General features: G+C 50.4%; 6 protein-coding genes across 6 annotated transcripts; 3 read left to right on the top strand and 3 right to left on the bottom strand.

Annotated features, from left to right (window-relative positions):
- Nucleotides 1-234: 234 nt before the first annotated feature.
- PENARI_c028G00827 (Rad1/Rec1/Rad17 family repair protein) lies at nt 235-1,389 on the bottom strand (the record flags this gene model as incomplete). Its single annotated transcript, XM_022636159.1, has 1 exon — nt 235-1,389. The coding sequence occupies one exon, from the start codon at nt 1,387-1,389 to the stop codon at nt 235-237; it is 1,155 nt and encodes a 384-aa protein (XP_022483990.1).
- A 232-nt stretch (nt 1,390-1,621) lies between these two features.
- On the bottom strand, nt 1,622-2,027 carry PENARI_c028G09109 (OST5 family protein; the record flags this gene model as incomplete). Its single annotated transcript, XM_022636228.1, has 4 exons — nt 1,622-1,667; nt 1,732-1,786; nt 1,841-1,870; nt 1,925-2,027. 4 exons carry the CDS (start codon nt 2,025-2,027, stop codon nt 1,622-1,624), a joined length of 234 nt encoding a protein of 77 aa, XP_022483935.1.
- Nucleotides 2,028-8,606: 6,579 nt separating this feature from the next.
- rgsB (uncharacterized protein) lies at nt 8,607-9,836 on the top strand (the record flags this gene model as incomplete). Its single annotated transcript, XM_022636206.1, has 3 exons — nt 8,607-8,758; nt 8,815-9,544; nt 9,600-9,836. The coding sequence occupies 3 exons, from the start codon at nt 8,607-8,609 to the stop codon at nt 9,834-9,836; spliced, it is 1,119 nt and encodes a 372-aa protein (XP_022483964.1).
- A 600-nt stretch (nt 9,837-10,436) lies between these two features.
- Nucleotides 10,437-11,474, bottom strand: PENARI_c028G02167 (uncharacterized protein; the record flags this gene model as incomplete). Its single annotated transcript, XM_022636170.1, has 2 exons — nt 10,437-11,092; nt 11,216-11,474. The coding sequence occupies 2 exons, from the start codon at nt 11,472-11,474 to the stop codon at nt 10,437-10,439; spliced, it is 915 nt and encodes a 304-aa protein (XP_022483965.1).
- An 837-nt stretch (nt 11,475-12,311) lies between these two features.
- On the top strand, nt 12,312-15,893 carry ctpA (Cu(2+)-transporting P-type ATPase CCC2; the record flags this gene model as incomplete). Its single annotated transcript, XM_022636256.1, has 1 exon — nt 12,312-15,893. One exon carries the CDS (start codon nt 12,312-12,314, stop codon nt 15,891-15,893), a length of 3,582 nt encoding a protein of 1,193 aa, XP_022483901.1.
- Nucleotides 15,894-16,696: 803 nt separating this feature from the next.
- PENARI_c028G08593 (FAD-dependent oxidoreductase) lies at nt 16,697-18,070 on the top strand (the record flags this gene model as incomplete). The annotated part of the gene is made up of 2 exons (XM_022636223.1): nt 16,697-17,230; nt 17,300-18,070. 2 exons carry the CDS (start codon nt 16,697-16,699, stop codon nt 18,068-18,070), a joined length of 1,305 nt encoding a protein of 434 aa, XP_022483909.1.
- Between the last annotated feature and the right edge of the window lie 3 nt (nt 18,071-18,073).

The following is an 18,073-nucleotide window of genomic DNA, read 5'->3' as shown; positions in this document are numbered from 1 at the left end:
AACCAGGACCTTTATACGCTCTTGCTATCCTGGCTTGTCACGACTTAGACTCGACGAATATTTCGTAGAATTTATATCAATATAAATAGTTAAATACCTTACAGACAGAGAATGCCATATGACAGTAGCACATAATTCCGTGTTTCTCTTTCAGCATCGAGAAATATGAATTCAACACTGTCAATTACCTAAACTACCATATAAAGTAGACACAGAGCAACACCCTGCCATCCCCTACCCAACAGCAGCATCCAACCCCATCTCAACCTCCTCCTCATCAAGCAACGGCACAAACCGAAAATCAACAAAACAAACAGGCCCACTAGGCCCCCGAACCCCAGCCCCAATCGGCCTCCCCACAGACCCATTCTGATCCTCCAACTCAACCATAAACTGCAAACTAAGCACCCCCTGCCGATCCCCACGAATACTAACCTTGTTCGCAACGGACATTGCGCGCGCCGCCTTGCGAACAAGCGCGAATCGGTAATTCTGCCGGATTCGCTCGCCCATCGACGAAGGCGGCGATACGAGGAACGTCTCTGTGACTGTCGGTGCGAGTTTTGCCCGTGTTGCGCGTGCGCGCGAGGACCCGTCGTCTGTTAGGATCTTTTGTGAAGGGGCCGTGCTATGGCCAGGTCCATTCCCGGCTCCGGCTCCGGCTCCGTTGGTTATTTCGTTTTGTTGGTCGATGGAGAATTCAACGGTTGATTCGCTGAATGGTCCGCCTGCGCCGGAGAGCGCGAAGTACGGTTCTGATTTTGCGCAGGCGGATAGTTTGAGGATTGTTGGTGATGAGGAGTCCAGTTCGGCGATAGCGTTGTGGAGCCAGGCGGAGCGCATGATTATTTTCATGATTATTGCTTCGCGTTGTAAGGGGATATCTGATTCATCTTCTTCTGGTTCGTAGGTTACTAGTTCGCAGGTTGTTTTCACGCCCGCTTCGGATATTGTTATGCTGAGGGGGCTGCCATGTTGGGCGTATTGGAGGATGCAGGAGCGGTCCATTAGGAGGGCCGGAGCGTTGAAGGCGTTTGAGGATTGCGTTATGCTTTTTTCGCGGTTAGGCTCTGTGAGTTCGTTTATGCCGAAGATCTTGAGTGTTTCGAGGAGGGCTGCGATGGATACGGCGAAGTGGGGGTAGGCCACATTCTGGGAGGATTCGTTGTTGGTTTCTGCTTCTGTGTCGGTTGGTGCGTTGAAGGTGTAGCTGGTGAAGAGGGATTTGTCAAGGAAGGCTAGTCCTTGGATCACGCGGCCTTCTTCTACTGAGAAGCGGAGGCCATCGGGGGTTATTTGGACGGTGGCTTTGGATGCGAAGCCAATGCAGGAGAGTAGTGTGTAGAGGTGGTGAGCGTTGTTGGAGACGCCAGAGAATAGAGGCTCCATGGTGTAGTCAAGGCGAGTATGGGTGCGACAAGATCCAATGGCGTGTTGTTCGGGGAAGCTTTGCGCGGCTCGGGGAGCAGGCTCCACAGCTCACTTGGATCCCGGAATTCGCGAGATTGACACAGGACAAGAATTAAATGCCGGAAGAATGTGTGATAGCTTTGTTCTAGCAGTACAAGCCCCTCTGAACCCCGCGCTTATGGTACATCTGAGGGATAGGAAAGATGTTCGTTTAGACGTAAACTCCGACGGCACAGATCATGAACACAGCTCCAAAGCTACCCGAAACACTCCGTCAGTATACTCGATGCCGAGAAAGAATCGCAAAGCCATATTACTAACCCAAATGCTAATGAGGCCGGGACGCCCAAGGATACGATGTTGAGGAAAGACCGGTCTGTTTATGTCAGGGGAAGCTCAAATGATAACATGGAGCTGAATGAATACTTACTCAGGCCGAAGAGTGTAGTCGTAACCAGTGCTATCAATATAGTTAGCAGGCGATTGTCGAAGCTGCGAAGGCCACGAAGCTTACCGATAAGGAGCAAGTTGAAGCCCACGGAGAACTGGGAGTCCTTGTTGACGAGAGGGGTGAAAGGTGTAGCGGAGGCTGCCTCCCAGACTTCGTTAAGAGACATGAGGGCAATAGAATCAGATCAATGCAATTGAGCAACAATGGGTGAAGGTTGAATGAATTAGATGCGACGTATATATAGATCGACGTGTTGATCTGGCCCGACCGGAGTTTAATTAATCCGACCGGTACCCCATGTCATCTCGGAGCGACGCGAAGGTGCAAGTTCAGTATTTCAGATCACCATGGCCGCAGATTCGCCCAAAAGTGAGCAAATCGCAATTCTATCGACTGCTTGATCACGCGAATCCTCAAATTACTAATCATGGGACCAGGTTTTAAGCGGAAAGCCTCCGAGGAGGTAGCTACCCCGGAGTCTGGGCAGCAGGCCAGCAAGAAGGCGCGCACAGATTCCCCCGAGAAAGAAGTAAGTGACTCAGATCCTAGAGAAAACTGTTTGCTTGCTCTGACACGTTCCTCTGCAGGAAAATGGCCTTCTTAAGAAACCTCCCCTCCGCATTGTCCCATTCCCCGAAAAGGTATTTCCCACCATGCGCCTCTGCCTCTGTCAGTGCACTGTGGATAATGGCTGACGACACACAGCCCGCTGTACTCGAAGAACGTCGTGGCGATATTGAGTTCCGAGTCGTCAATAATGATGGCTCCCACGACAGCTTCATTGTTCTCACCGGGTTGAAGTGTATCTTCCAGAAACAACTGCCGAAGATGCCAAAGGATTACATTGCGCGACTTGTATACGATAGATCCCACTTGTCCATCGCCATCGTGAAGCATCCTTTGGAGGTAGTTGGGTATGTTTCGGTCCCAACACAATTGGTGGAACGGCGCTGATCTTCAATTCAGAGGCATCACATATCGACCATTCAACACTCGCAAGTTCGCCGAGATCGTCTTCTGTGCTATTTCCTCCGATCAGCAAGTCAAGGGCTATGGTGCACACTTAATGTCCCATCTCAAGGTAAGGCTTGCGGGTCTCGGACTCGTGATCTTAGCTGACTCGTGTGAAACAGGATTATGTGAAAGCCACCTCTCCCATCATGCATTTCCTTACCTACGCCGATAACTACGCCATTGGATACTTCAAGAAGCAGGGTTTCACCAAGGAGATCACACTCGACAAGTCAATCTGGATGGGATACATTAAGGATTATGAGGGGGGCACGCTCATGCAGTGCACCATGCTCCCCAAAATACGTTTCCTGGAAATGGGCCGCATGCTTACCAAACAAAAAGAGTCTGTACAAGCCAAGATCCGCGCCTTCAGCCGATCACACATCGTCCATCCTCCTCCGAAAGAATGGAAGAATGGCGTACATCCGATTGATCCCCTCAGCATTCCGGCAATCAAGGAGTCCGGATGGTCACCTGATATGGATGAAATGGCTCGCCAGCCCCGTCATGGACCCAACTACAACCAGTTGCTCCATCTGTTGAATGACATGCAGAACCACAGTGCGGCTTGGCCATTCACTCAACCCGTGAACCGTGACGAAGTGCCAGATTACTATGAAGTGATCTTGGAGCCCATGGACCTATCAACAATGGAAGAAAAGCACGAAAAGGACCTGTATCCGACTCCGCAGGATTTCATCAAGGATGCCATGCTGATCTTCGACAACTGCCGCCGTTATAACAATGAGACTACGCCATATGCCAAGAGTGCGAACAAGCTTGAGAAGTTTATGTGGTCCCAGATTCGGAATATCCCTGAGTGGTCGGTGAGTATTCCCTAAGAAAGATCCTATCTTGCGATACAAATACTGAGTCTTCTAGCATCTTGCGGATAATCATTAATTGGAAAAGGTACATTTTATGCAGCGAGGGTGTTTTTTTCCGGTACGGCGTTGGGATTGAGACTTAGGCAATACCCTGTGGATAGATTATTATGGAATATGCTTCACTGGTTTATAAGCTGACGCCAGTGAGTTTCTCTTCATCTTCTTTTCACGTGTAAACATCCGATCTGAGATCCTGTGAGGTAAATGAGGGCATGATTTTAAAGCTTTCAGTTGCATATAAGGAAAGTGTCGTCCACGTTCGAACCATTTCCTTTTTTTCATTTCCATCTTCCCTCGAAGCACTCATAAAGCTCAGTCTCGATTCAAGACGAATCGCTGACACTCTCCTTCTCTCGGCCGCATTCTACGCCCTGTGCTACCGAGCTTTGCTATCCGTTCCCGCCATCAGTATTTGATGACCAATCTTTAGCTTAACACCGTGGACGACCAAGGCGGATAATGCGATTGTGTTAATCTAGACCCTCCCCGCGATCTTTCACATAGGGCTAAAGTTTCACCTACCCTGGGCCGAGTGAGTCCACTGACGTCATTCACCACCAAAACACGGATCACTTTTCTTTGCACTTAGTAGAGACGGGTCGCGTGAGCAAAGATCATGTTCGGGGTTACGAGAAGGCGAGAGTGCGAGAGTGCGAGAAGACTTCGCCGCGTGTTGGATTTCACGCGAGTTTCGCCCGTCTTGACCATTGCTTTTCCTGATCATCAATCTCATCTTTTTTTCTAGCCATCCCACGCGCCATACCCCTGTCGATTATGGCTGCTGTAGCGCTGACCACCGCAGGAATGTCCATTCGCTCGGATGATTGGGCGGGTGAAGATACTAAGCGATCACCAGATGACCACAATGAAGTGCGATTTTTCCAGGATGGGTTGAATACTGGCGCTCGTATTCTAGGTGAATGATAATCCGGCAATATTCACACACCTTGCCCTAACGGGGATCACGTCTTGTCATAGGTGACGGCCGGGTAGACATCCATATCGATCAGCATAAACCACACCTCGCAGGGCTATTGAACCACATCCAACGCCCGGATATACATTCTGACCGGGAGGCCGAACGGACCGCCAGTGCAGAAGGGCTCTTCGCAAAGGACGAGCATTTTCCACTGCACTTAAACCTCGTCATCCAAGTGATTGGCTCTCGAGGCGACATTCAACCATTTGTTGCATTAGGCAGAGAACTGAAAGCACACGGTCACCGAGTCCGATTGGCCACACATTTAGCTTTTCGGCAATTCGTTCTCGATAGCGGTTTAGAATTTTTCAATATCGGAGGAGACCCAGCGGAGCTGATGGCTTTCATGGTGAAAAATCCGGGCCTTTTACCGGGGTTTAAGGCAATACGCAGCGGAGAAATCCAGAGGCGTCGTCGTGAGATGAAGGAAATCTTCAATGGATGTTGGAGATCTTGCTTTGAAAAGGGTGACGGGACTTACCTTCACCAGATTAAGGATGATCCATTTAGTAAGACTTTGGATTATCGACAACGGCCCTTTGTGGCAGATGCTATTATAGCCAACCCTCCTAGCCTAGCCCATATTCATTGCGCACAACGACTAGGCATCCCTCTCCATATTATATTCACGTGAGCCGAACCCTCTTATATACTAATCTCTAGTTGCCTTTCGCATACTGAACACCTAATGAATAATAGGATGCCCTGGTCACCAACCCAGTCCTTTCCCCACCCATTAGCGAATGTCCACTCCCGGAACTGCAAGCCGACTATCGCAAATTTTGTGTCCTATAACATTGTAGATATAATGGTATGGGAAGGGTTAGGAGATATTCTAAACACGCTTCGCAAAGATACCTTGACACTCCAACCTCTGGGTACAATGACCGCCCCGAGCATACTACACCGACTACATGTGCCGCATACGTATCTATGGTTAGGAATATATTCCTGGTCGGCAAAACTATTCTAATATTTGAATCAGGTCTCCTTCATTACTACCTAAGCCCCCTGATTGGGCTGATAACATCGATATATGCGGCTTTGGCTTCCTCCTATCAGAGACCAACTACACACCACCAAAGGAAATAGCTACATTTCTCAAGACAGGACCAAAACCAATATATATCGGATTTGGCTCGATCGTAGTTGATAATCCTGTCAAACTGACGAAGATCATATTTGAAGCAGTCCAAAAGTCCGGACAGCGGGCTCTCATCTCAAAAGGCTGGGGAAATCTAGGTGCAGACAAAGTGCCGGAAAATATACTTATGATTGGAAACTGCCCTCACGATTGGCTATTTCGGCAGGTTACATGTGTGATCCACCATGGTGGTGCTGGCACCACAGCGGCAGGCCTCGCGCTAGGTCGACCGACGATAATTGTCCCTTTCTTTGGAGACCAGCAATTTTGGGGAGATATCGTTGCGCGGGCTGGAGCTGGGCCAGCACCGATACCACATAAACAGTTGAACGTGCAGAATCTCTCAGCCGCAATACAGAAAGCGCTAGAGAGCAGTACCCTAGACAGAGCACAGGCGATCGCGAGGAAGATGCAGGAAGAGTCTGGCGTGCGCCAGGGGGTGAATAGCTTCTATCGACATCTTGATCCCCAGTCATCCAGATGCTCTATAGTCTCGGATCAGCCGGCAGCTTGGCATCTCAAACATACTGAAATCAACTTGAGTGCCTTTGCAGCAACGGTTCTGGTGAAATCAGGGAAGATCAGTCCAGACATGCTCGTGCTGTAAGTCTTCTCCAACATCAGTCACCAAAATTGCGAGAGTTTCTTGCTGATTTGCCTCCAGTCACCGTCCAATGGAATACGATACATTCCTGGACCCTGCCGATCCACTTACTGCTGGTGCCCAGGTGCTCTTTGGAGCCATTGCGAGCTTCGTGACTGGGCTTGCAGATACGCCAAGAGAGATTGTGCGTGATCTTGTTTCTGCTGGTCGCGCAATACGCCAACCCCACGAACATTTTGATCGCCACGCAGCATGTCAGGCAGCACTTACTTCACTGGATCCTTCATCCCCAGAGGATAGTATTGAGAGCGAGGAAATACAGATTGAAAATGAAGGCCGGCAATTGCAGGTTGAGAATGATGAACGGGAAGATAGAGAAATCCGAGAAGAGGAGAGTACACAGGACGATACTGCTGATGAGGACAATGAAAACCATGTCAACGACATCGCTCGAATTCGGAGCATGGAGCGCAAAAGGAATCTCCAACTCGAAAAGGCCAAGACAATGAGCAGCTCGTTGACGCCCTCAAAACCGCCTAAATTCGCTATTTTACATGAAGCTGCGTTACACGGAAGTAAAATGTCAAAGAAGTTATTGAAGGTAGTCATATGGTTACCAACCGATTTGTCACTGAGCATGGCCAGAGGTTTCCATAACGCACCCAAATTATATCACGACTCGACAGTAAACGACGTCCCCCAGGTGGTCAGTCTTCGAAGCGGGTTCAAGGTGGCAGGAAAGGTAGTAACAGCCATACCAGCGACAGTCTGGGACCAAATATTCTGACATATGCACAGGAGCTCAGAGACGGATTTTACTTCGGTATCACGGGCCTAGGAACACATCCGCGTCATGGTCTTAAGCATGAAGGTGCTAAGGGGCTCCTCAAGGGGGTCGGAAAAGCAATGGGTGGGCTGTTTCTCAAGCCGACAGCGGGTACGTAGAACGTGCAGGCAATATTTCTGTGATCTTATTGTTTACAAGCTAATCTTAATCAGGGCTATGGGGTCTAGCAGGATATCCATTGAGCGGGATACTCAGAGAGGTCAACGACTCGCTAGGCAGACATCAAAAATGCATGATTGTGATGGGTCGCATTTCGCAGGGACTTGAAGAGATGCGAGAGTCCACGGCCCAGGAAAGGGCAGAGGTATCCAGGGGGTGGGCTACGATTGAACACGACTTGAAAAGGTCGAATAAAAGACACAGCCATTTGCATACAACCTTCTGAACCATCTCAGCCGCCACATGTGCGAGTGGCTTCAGTGAATGCGATAACTGATATCTCGATTATACTGAAGTACTATCGGTTTTCCCTTGACATGCTTTGGAAATTGCAGCTAGACAGCTCATGCTTAGGGTGGTAATGACGTTCTCAAGAGATTCCATGATGTTCCTAGAAAATCAAATAAGCGTATTGGGAGTATCGCGAGCCGCGACAAATGTAGGTACATCCAGGTGACAGGTTCGATATGCTGCTGTTCATGTCATAGCATCCTACTTCTGTGCCCCTTTTCCTGACAGAGCTGCTGCCACTGAGGGTTGCGAAGATATTACCTGGTATTGTAAATATATTGGTCTTGGGCAAATATAAAGCTCAACTGAAAGCTGTTCGAAGTATATGACGCAATAACCTAAAAGACGAGGTTAATTCCTCCCCCTGACAGGTGGAGAACTAATCTCGGATCATTGTTGATGCGATGTTGTTTCAGAAGAATGCCGATGGCTGGAATATCCTCGTTGCTTCACCCTTGCCTAGGTGCCTGGTCTTTCGTTTCGTTACTGGACTTGTCTTCATCAAGTTCTTTTGTTTTGCTGAGTTTGCGGACATCGACGTTGTGCTACCCTTCGCGGTCCTCAGGGGCATACATCTATCCACAACCATTGCGTGTCTCGCGACGTGGAATTTAATTATTTCCAACCCCTCCTTTCGTTCCCTATCGCCAGTCGTTCGCTTCTATCAGCATTCAGCTTTACGCGCTAGCCTTTGGGGCCTTCTTTGAGATTACCAACTCGCCGACCCGACCCTACCATCTCAGCCCCTATCGCCCCCCTCTTAATTTCGAACTTTCGGTGCTGGACTTTCACCATCTTCAACTCTCTGCACATTGTCAACATGTCTCATGACTTTGTTGACGCGGAGTCGCGGAATCGCCTTCCGACCCTTTTTGAGGTTCTCAGTCGTCGAACTCTCGCCCCAGTCGACCTCTTTTCGTTCTATATTTACATGCGGGACCAGCAGCGTTCCGTGGACTATCTGGATTTCTGGTAAGTAAAGTCAACTCACCCTGCCTCTGATAGCACGCTCTTACCGGAATTATTAGGCTCGATGTTTCCCAACACATGCTACTATGCCGACACTATGTCCGAGAACTTCGCCGTTCAGTCCTGGTCGCAACCCCCGACATAGAACGAGCCGACAGCAAACAATCATCCGCAATGCTAGACAACCTGGAGAACCTGGGTGACATCCCGCTGACGGAGGCTGGGCCTTCCCGTTTGCGCCACGGATTCAACGGAGACGAGAAGGAGAGAGACGCCGACCAACGTTTGTCTGCATTCCTTCGCTCCGAAGGCAACACTTCGCACTCGGCACAGGATAGCGTGTCTTCCACCAGATCAGCACACCATGTCTCATCGAATGAAGAGCCTAGGCCAAGCTCAGTTACCCGCAACGACGACGAAAATTCCCCTGGCCACACCGTGGACCGTAATGATATTCGCGCCAGCGCTGAGAAGATTTTGTACACATACCTGCTTCCCGGTTCCGAGCGAGAGATCATGCTGCCAGAACCGATGGTCTCGACAATTATCAACCTGATTGAAGATGATGGCCGTGATGACCCTGAGGTTTTCGACCCCGCTAAGGACTATGTTTTCCAGGCTATGGAGCGTGATGCATTCCCAGGCTTCTTGCAGGCAAAGGCTCTCGGAAACCTCGTTCCCCTGAGTATGATCTTGCGCCTCGCTTTTGCTTTGATCAGTTTCGGTGGAGGTTTCTGGGGTGCTTTCTACGTTGTCCTACGGAACAAGCCCCGTAACATTCGCTGCTGGGTATGTTCACGAGTCTTTTTCCGCATCGGAAGTCTAATGACTAACTTTGAAACAGATCATTCTTCCATTTGCAGTCGCAGCATACTTCATCGTTTCTTATCAGTACAAGATTGACCCCGTCATGGCCTTCTTGGGCTACAGTGAATACACATTTATGAACTGGGCCCCGATTCGTGAGCCTTACGTTCGAAAGCTCCTGAACAAACGCGCCCTCGTCACCGCATTGATCGCCTTCCTGACAGCTGCGGCCTTGAGTATTCTGTTCATTTTCGTCCCCGGCACCATGCTGTGAACTTCTCGTCCTTCGCCTTAATTTCTCCCCCAAAACAACACCAGCTCCTGCCGCGGACCTTGATTATCATCCTGGCAATGTTTACATTCATGACCCTTTGACGGCGTTTCAACTCTGGCGTCCGGATAACGAGGTCCTGCTTCTGTGAAGCACATTTCTGGAGGAAACCTTTGGTTCGAATATCAGTCATCGACATCGAGGCTGTCCAAGAAAACCAGGTCTCCCTCCATCCACCCGCTTATGAGCGGTCCCATCCACCTTTCCTTGTCGTGTTCATATTGCCTGCTGTTGTTCTTTCTGTGATTTTTTTCTCTTCTTACAATACCCCTTCGACTCGCCATACTTGTATTGTATCTACCTTCTCAACGAGCGCCCTTTCTGGGCTTTACGAATGCAACTTTGTCCCTTTTCATCGCCTACAACATTGGAAGTCAGTGAAAGATCGGATGCATAATCAATAATCAAGTCATTTCGTATCATGAGTTTCCGTTGCAACCGCTAGTATGATCTAATGAGCGACATAACCACAAGACCCACAAGGAATAGAAAAAAGAATTAAAAACACATCATAATCTAGGCCTTCAAGGGTATCTGGTAATCTCAAGACTTCCGCCCCAACACCCTCTTCGAACGACTGTTCCCAGAGCGAGCACCAGCACCAGCCCCCTCATCAATATCCATCCGCGAACCCTCCCCATCCCCAGTCTCAAAGAACCCATCGTCCTGATCAATATCATCAGCATCCCTCTTACTCCCACCAAGCCCAGCCCCAAACCGAGCCCTATTCCCCCTCCGCCCACCACCACCCTCGCCAGAAGCACCATTCTGGCGACGCTCCACAGCCTTTTCGAGCCGTTGATCGTAGGTATATTTCTTGTGCGCACGCTTGGCAGCATCCGTCTTGACGCGGGCGATCTCCGCTTCCAGGTCGCTGACCACGTCCCCGCAGCGGGACTCCCATTCTGTCAGAATGGAGATCATCTTTGGTAGGGAGGTGGGTTGGACATCGCGAAGGGGGGAGACGGCTGTTACGTTTACTGAAGGGGGTTTGCTGGCTGGGGAGAGGCGGGCTGTTATCAGGGAGGCGTAGATTGCTGTTGTTATCAGGGATTCGAGGTCCGTTGTTGAGGCGCAGGAGAGGGCGGTTTTTAGAGACGTGTAGGTTAGGGGTTTGATTGTTGTTGAGAGGGATAGGAGGGAGAGGAGGCGGAGTTTAGTCGTTTGTTCTGCGTTCAGTTCTGGTAGGTCCGGGGTTGCTGGTTTAGGGTGATTGTTAGCTTTTGGACCTTAGACCTTGGGGGTTGGGGCTTTTTTGGGGCGATGCAGGCTGGCTTTTTTCTTTTCTTTTTCTTGGTTGGGTATACAGGTATAGTTCTCACCTTGGTAATCTTGCAATGTGCCCCACGCGAATATCTCTAGCAGCTTTAGATGGCCTTGGAATTCGGCTGGTGTGTCTGGTGACCGCAATGCTTGGACTGTTGGTAGCTCGAGCAGCTCGGCGAAGACATAGGTTTGTGGGCTTGAGGTGGCATTTGTGATGATATTCGCGATGAAGCGGGGTGAGCTTGCGCTGGTTGATTTGGCTAGCAGGATGAACGGTTGGAGAGCCTCCAGGGCTCGTGCGTGGACCTGATCCATTGGAGTGATATCTGGGCGGATCGAAATGACGGGAACGGTGAGGGTGCGAGAGTATATTGCAAGGGTGAAGTGCAATCAAATGTGGAGAGAAGGTGCTCCAGCTACGTTGGAGATTGAGCTGTAGGTGCTGGTTTGCACACAGTGCAAACCCACTTTATCTGATGCAGTATATCTTGGCCATGTTCTTGTTGTAAGTTAATATGAGTAGAGAGAACATATTATATTACTTAATTGAGTACTCCCTAGTATGCATACTCTTGCTCGCTCAAATTGTCCAGGTGAAGACGCCCACATTCTCATCCAGGCACTAAGCTGATGTGGTAGTGTCACCGACTTGACCGTTAACCCTTGAAACCACCATTTCTTTTTGACATGTCTAGCCTGTTTCAAGTTCTCTTGGACCCTGAATATTACGTGAATATTGATCTACGGCCTCGTTAATTTGCTGGTTCTCTTAAAAACAGGACCATCTTATCAGCTGCCTACTGTATATGAGATCGGGGAATCGGGGATTGCATTCTTTTGCGTGGCTCGGGGATGCGATCCACACCCCTCGTAATCAAATCCACTGCAGCCGTTGCCTTACATTGCCCTTGGTTTTATTTCTTGTCTTTGCATCTCCTTGACGTGGCCTTTGGCAGAGTGTACTCTGTATATTTTAACTTCTGCAGTTCCTTGGTCTAACTGGGGAATGATCTGTTCGGTCTTGCGCCATCCGAGAGCATCCGTTCCTCATCGCGCTATTAGCGCCCTCTCTTTTACAAAGCCCGATCGCATCCCTCCTTATGCGATAGCCCATCCTCCCTCGCCGTGATCGCCTCGCGCTTCACCGTCAAAATGCCAAACCTAGCCGCAGTTGGCCGGTCCGATCGACCCGCAATGGCCACGACGACTATCAAAATAGACGGCATGACTTGTGGAGCATGCACGTCTGCAGTGGAGGGCGCATTTAAGGGGGTCGAAAGTGTGCAGGATGTCTCCGTCAGCCTTATAATGGGCCGGGCTGCTGTGCAACATGATCCGACGGTCTTATCGCCGGCAAAAGTAGCGGAGATGATTGAAGATTGTGGCTTCGATGCGACAGTCTTATCCACCGACGAACAGACCAAACCCCACACCGATGCCGTCTCCGATACTACAGCCACGCGATTCTCGATCACGAACCTGGCCGTGGAAGGTATGACATGCGGCGCATGTACATCTGCCGTGGAAAGCGGACTGAAAGACGTTAAGGGTGTGAACTCGGTGGACGTGTCCCTGCTTTCTGAGCGCGCTGTGGTGGAGCATGATGCTGGTGCCATTACCCCGGAGCAGATCGCAGAGATTATTGAGGACCGAGGGTTTGGGGCGCGTGTGTTGGAAACATCCCTAGCTGGACCTGAAGGGTCATCCACACCGGTCGACTCGGAAAACAAAACTGGACTTTTGGTCACGACTGTCGCAGTCGGAGGCATGACCTGCGGCGCTTGTACATCTAGTGTTGAGGGTGCCTTGAGTGGTGTGGATGGTGTGGTCCAATTTAATATCAGTCTTCTGGCTGAGCGTGCGGTGGTTATCCACGATTCAGCCATCATCCCCGCCAGCAAAATCCCAGATTTAATAGAGGATTCTGGATTCGATGCGTCGATTGTGTCATCAGAGGTGCAGGCGCCTCTGTCGAAGAAGACGCAACATATCAATCTAAGCTTGCATGGCTTACGGGATGCTGCTTCTGCTTCTGCACTGGAAGACAACCTACTACAGAAATCTGGGGTTCATTCGGCATCAATCAAAATGTCCAACTCCCGGATAGCAATCTCCTTTGACCCATCAATCATTGGAATCCGGTCCGTGGTGGATGTGATTGAAGCCGCTGGCTACAACGCCCTGATGGTTGACTCGGACGATACGAACGCGCAATTACAGTCGCTGTCAAAGACAAAGGAAATCCAAGAGTGGAGGCGCGCATTCATCACCTCAGCGTCCTTTGCGGTGCCTGTTTTCCTCATCAGCATGATTCTTCCCATGTATCTGCCCGGACTTGACTTTGGTGGCTTTGAACTGATGCCGGGCCTCTACCTTGGAGACTTGATTTGTCTTTGTCTTACAATACCAGTGCAATTTGGCATTGGTAGACGATTCTATGTTACCAGCTTCAAGTCTCTCAAGCACCGCTCCCCAACTATGGACGTGCTCGTTATGTTGGGGACATCGGCTGCCTTCTTTTACAGCTGTTTCACTATGACCTTGGCCCTCTGCAGCATTGATCACAAACGCCCAAGCACCGTGTTTGACACCAGCACGATGCTGATTACGTTCATCACTTTAGGACGGTGGTTAGAGAACCGTGCTAAGGGTCAAACTTCCGCTGCTCTGTCCCGGCTTATGTCTTTGACTCCATCTATGACGACTATCTACGAAGATCCCATTGCGGCAGAGAAGTTGGCCGAGCGCTGGTCCACCAAGCCTACGTCTGGCGCTTCCGAGCAACCAGCCCTGGCCGAGGACATGACAGTGAATCAAAAGTGCATCCCCACCGAGCTGATTCAAGTGGGTGATATTGTCATTCTCCATCCCGGAGACAAGGTGTCTGCGGATGGAGTTGTGATTCGCGGCGAGAGCTATGTTGACGAGAGCATGATTAGCGGAGAGGCACTACCAATCCATAAGAAGATGGGTAGCCAAGTCGTTGCTGGAACTGTGAATGGCACGAACTCAATCGACTTCAAAGTCCTTAGAGCTGGCAAGGACACCCAGCTCAGTCAGATTGTGAAATTGGTGCAAGACGCACAGACAAGCCGTGCTCCAATTCAGCGCATGGCTGATATCGTCGCTGGTTACTTTGTACCCTCTATTATTGGCCTCGGCTTAATCACGTTCTTCGGCTGGATGTTCCTTAGCCATATACTTCCTCACCCGCCTATGATCTTCGAAGTCGAAGGCAACGGTGGCCGAGTTATGGTCTGTCTGAAGCTCTGCATCTCAGTGATTGTCTTCGCGTGTCCCTGTGCTTTGGGTCTGAGTACGCCGACTGCTGTTATGGTCGGTACTGGAGTTGGCGCAGAGCACGGTATTCTTGTTAAAGGTGGTGCTGTTCTGGAAGCCGCCACCAAGGTCACCCATGTTGTCTTTGACAAGACTGGCACCTTGACTACAGGAAAGATGAGCGTGGCGCACACCCGGATTGAACCCCAATGGACAATGAATGATTGGCGTCGCCAGCTTTGGTGGCTTGTTGTCGGTCTGTCAGAGACAGGCAGTGAACACCCAATTGGAAGAGCGATCCTTTCTGCGGCTAAAACAGAATCAGGACATCCCGGAGAGGATGGACTGCCTGGTGCCATGGGCGACTTTGACAACTGTGTTGGCAAGGGTATCTCTGCTACTGTCGAACCTACATCCAGCGGCGACCGTATTCGGTATAATGTCCTTCTGGGCAACGCTGACTACCTCCGTTCCAAAGATGTCCCTGTGCCTGCTGATGCAGACCCCGACTCTGCGGCATCTGAGTCTACCCCCGAGGCCGGAGTCCCCAAGCCCAGTAGCTCAGGATCCGGTATAACCCAGATTCATGTCGCAATCGACAACCGCTACGCCGGCACCATCTCCCTTCGGGACACAGTCAAAGACACAGCCGCAGCCGCAGTGGCAGCGCTGCACCACATGGGAATCTCAACCTCAATGGTAACAGGCGACACGCTCTCAACTGCAACAGCAATCGCGACAGCGGTCGGCATCCCCAAAACCGCAATCCACGCCTCCGTCTCACCATCAGAGAAACGATCCATTATCTCCGCCCTCCAAGCCGAAGGCGAGCGCGTCGCAATGGTCGGCGACGGCATCAACGACTCCCCAGCGCTGGCAACAGCATCAGTCGGAATCGCCCTCGCCTCCGGCACAGACGTAGCCGTGGAAGCAGCTGACATCGTCCTGATGCGTCCCGACGACCTCCTCTCCGTGCCTGCCAGTCTGTCCCTCTCGCGCGCTGTCTTCACACGCATCAAGCTGAACCTGATGTGGGCCTGTCTGTACAACGTCATCGGTCTTCCATTCGCAATGGGCCTTTTCCTCCCCTTCACTGGCTTCATGCTACCGCCTATGGCAGCCGGCGCTGCAATGGCCCTGTCCAGTGTCTCTGTCGTGGTCAGCAGTCTCCTACTGAAGTTCTGGAGCCGTCCCTCTTGGATGACCACGGAACGTCTCGAGAAAGAGATCGCCTCTGGTGCAATCTCCGCGGCTGGTATCGGTCGTGGCGCTCATGCCCGGAAGCGTAGCTGGTGGTCTCCCGCCACCATCCTGTCAGATAGCCCACGCTCTCTCCGTCGTCGGGTTGGTGGTGTGGCCGCTTCATTTTGGTCCCTGGTTACTGGCAAGGGTGTCAGAACCACCATTAGGGAAGATGAGGGATACGTCCCTCTGCAGACAGTTGAGCCTGTTTGATTTTCTTTTTTTTTTTTGTGTCAATTTTCATATATTGGCTTGGTTTCTTTTCCATGGCCTTTTTGTTTTAAAGCTGGCTTTGTTTCGACACAGCTTTCTCGTTGATCGGGCATCTTTCGGGTCTTGTCTTTGATTTACGTTTTGGTGTTCCTCTTGGGTCTTTTTCTTAGATGTTCGATACCTCCATATTAATGTGATTTATGCATTCGATCCAAATGAAATTCTTCTTCCTACTAGAGTGCTGGGCAAGTCTTAACTAAGTGAGAAGTATAAACCTGGTCGACGGGGCAGATATGCCAGGAAACAAGCTTCTAAGATCTGCACCAATCATCACTAGGAAAATTGGACCCACTCTGTTAGCCCTGCTGCGTACTGTCAGACATCTTCTCTCTTTCGGAGATTTCTCTAACTTTTAAGAATACAAGTAACTCAGGCTCCAAGATCATGGACATACACCATATATTACGTTCCAGTCGGAGCTCCCAGCGCCGATTTTCAAGCCAGATTCGCTTCGGCCAGATAGGGGCTCGGGACCGAGCGTAACAGGCCTTTACCTGTATTCACTCGCCCATTTACGATAATTCGGAACCGACGAACATTTAATGCTTGTCTATGTCTACCAAATACCGAGTATGTGCCCGACCCGACGGTAAGTATAAAGGTGGCCGCCCGCTCCTCAGTCGGCCATCTTCTGCGTCGTTATCCTCAACTCTATAGAACCACAACCAAACCTCCCTCCTAAAACACCTCTATACCACATCTTTCACCCAACCACAAACCTCACCGATTCAATCACAAAAAATATGCCACACCAAACCTCAATTCAACTTCCAATCGCCATTATCGGCGGCGGGCCCAGCGGCCTAATATTCGCCCGCCTCCTCGAAACAGCCCATATAAACTACACAATCTTCGAGCGTGACACATCCCCTCAACCATCAGCATGCTTCCAAGGCGGCACCCTGGACCTGCATAGTGAAACAGGCCAAGCAGCACTCCGCCGCGCCGGTCTAACAGATGAATTTGAGAAATTAGCCCGCCGCAATGCAATGACTATGACCATCCAAGATGCATACGGAAATCACCGCAGTGTCTTTGATGAGGTGCGCGATGCGCCTGAGATTGATCGTCTCCAGTTAAGGCGGATGTTGCTTGATTCTATTCCAATGGAGCGTGTTCGATGGGGGAAGACCTTGGCTTCTGTTGAGAATGGGACAAGTGAGAGCAAGGTGCGAGGTGCTGCGGGGATAGCTCTGCACTTTGCTGATGGGACTGTTGAGAGGGGGTTTCGGCTTGTTGTTGGTGCTGATGGGGCTTGGAGTAGGTTACGGCAATTGGTATGTGTTTACTTTTCTTTACAAGACATTCTTCTTTTTTGTTCCTGGACATGGCTAACTCTTCTACAGTTCACCCCTGCGAAACCACTATACTCCGGGAAAAGCTTCATAGAAGGCCGCTTATCACCCAACAACCCACAATACAATGCAGCACTCGAAATGGTGGGCGCCGGCAACTCAATGGCTACGGGTTCAAAGAGTACACTCTGCATCCAGCAAACAGCTGATAGCTCTTATCGTGTCTACATGGGGTTGATTGCATCAGAGGCTATAACGAGACCTGGAGGCATTGCTGATGTAACCGATACCGAAAAGACGCGTGCTGCAATGCTCGCGCCTGACGGGTTCTATGGTGATTGGGCTCCGCATCTACGGGCTTTCATCGCTGCAGCTGAGGGACCCTGGCGTGCTTGGCCTCTCTATCGTCTTGATCCGGATATTTTCTTGCCTGCTCCTGCTGCGGAGGATGATAAGCAGGGGGATCAAGGTTGTTGGAGGCATGTTCCTGGGGCTACGATGTTGGGGGATGCGGCGCATATTTCTACGCCGAATGGGGAGGGGGTTAATCAGGCTATGTATGATGCTTTGGTGCTGTTTGAGAGTATTATGGCTGAGGCAAATGGTGGGGAGGTTGGAGATGGGTCTGATGAAGAGGCTGATATTGTGGCTATTGAGCGAGCTGTTGTTAAGTATGAAGCTGAGATGAGGCCTCGCGCTCGGGATTATATTCAGCGTTGTATTGAAGATGAAGCTCTGTTTTGGGGGGAGGATGCGGCTAGTCGTTTGGTTGAAATGTTTCATGAGGCTATGAAGCATGTCGATGAGTCTAAATCAGTCTGATTT

This window comes from Penicillium arizonense (assembly GCF_001773325.1).
Source record: "Penicillium arizonense strain CBS 141311 chromosome Unknown PENARI_contig028, whole genome shotgun sequence".
NCBI lineage: Eukaryota > Fungi > Ascomycota > Eurotiomycetes > Eurotiales > Aspergillaceae > Penicillium > Penicillium arizonense.
The sequence above is the reverse complement of the archived record's forward strand: the minus strand, read 5'-3'. Positions and strand labels throughout refer to the sequence as shown.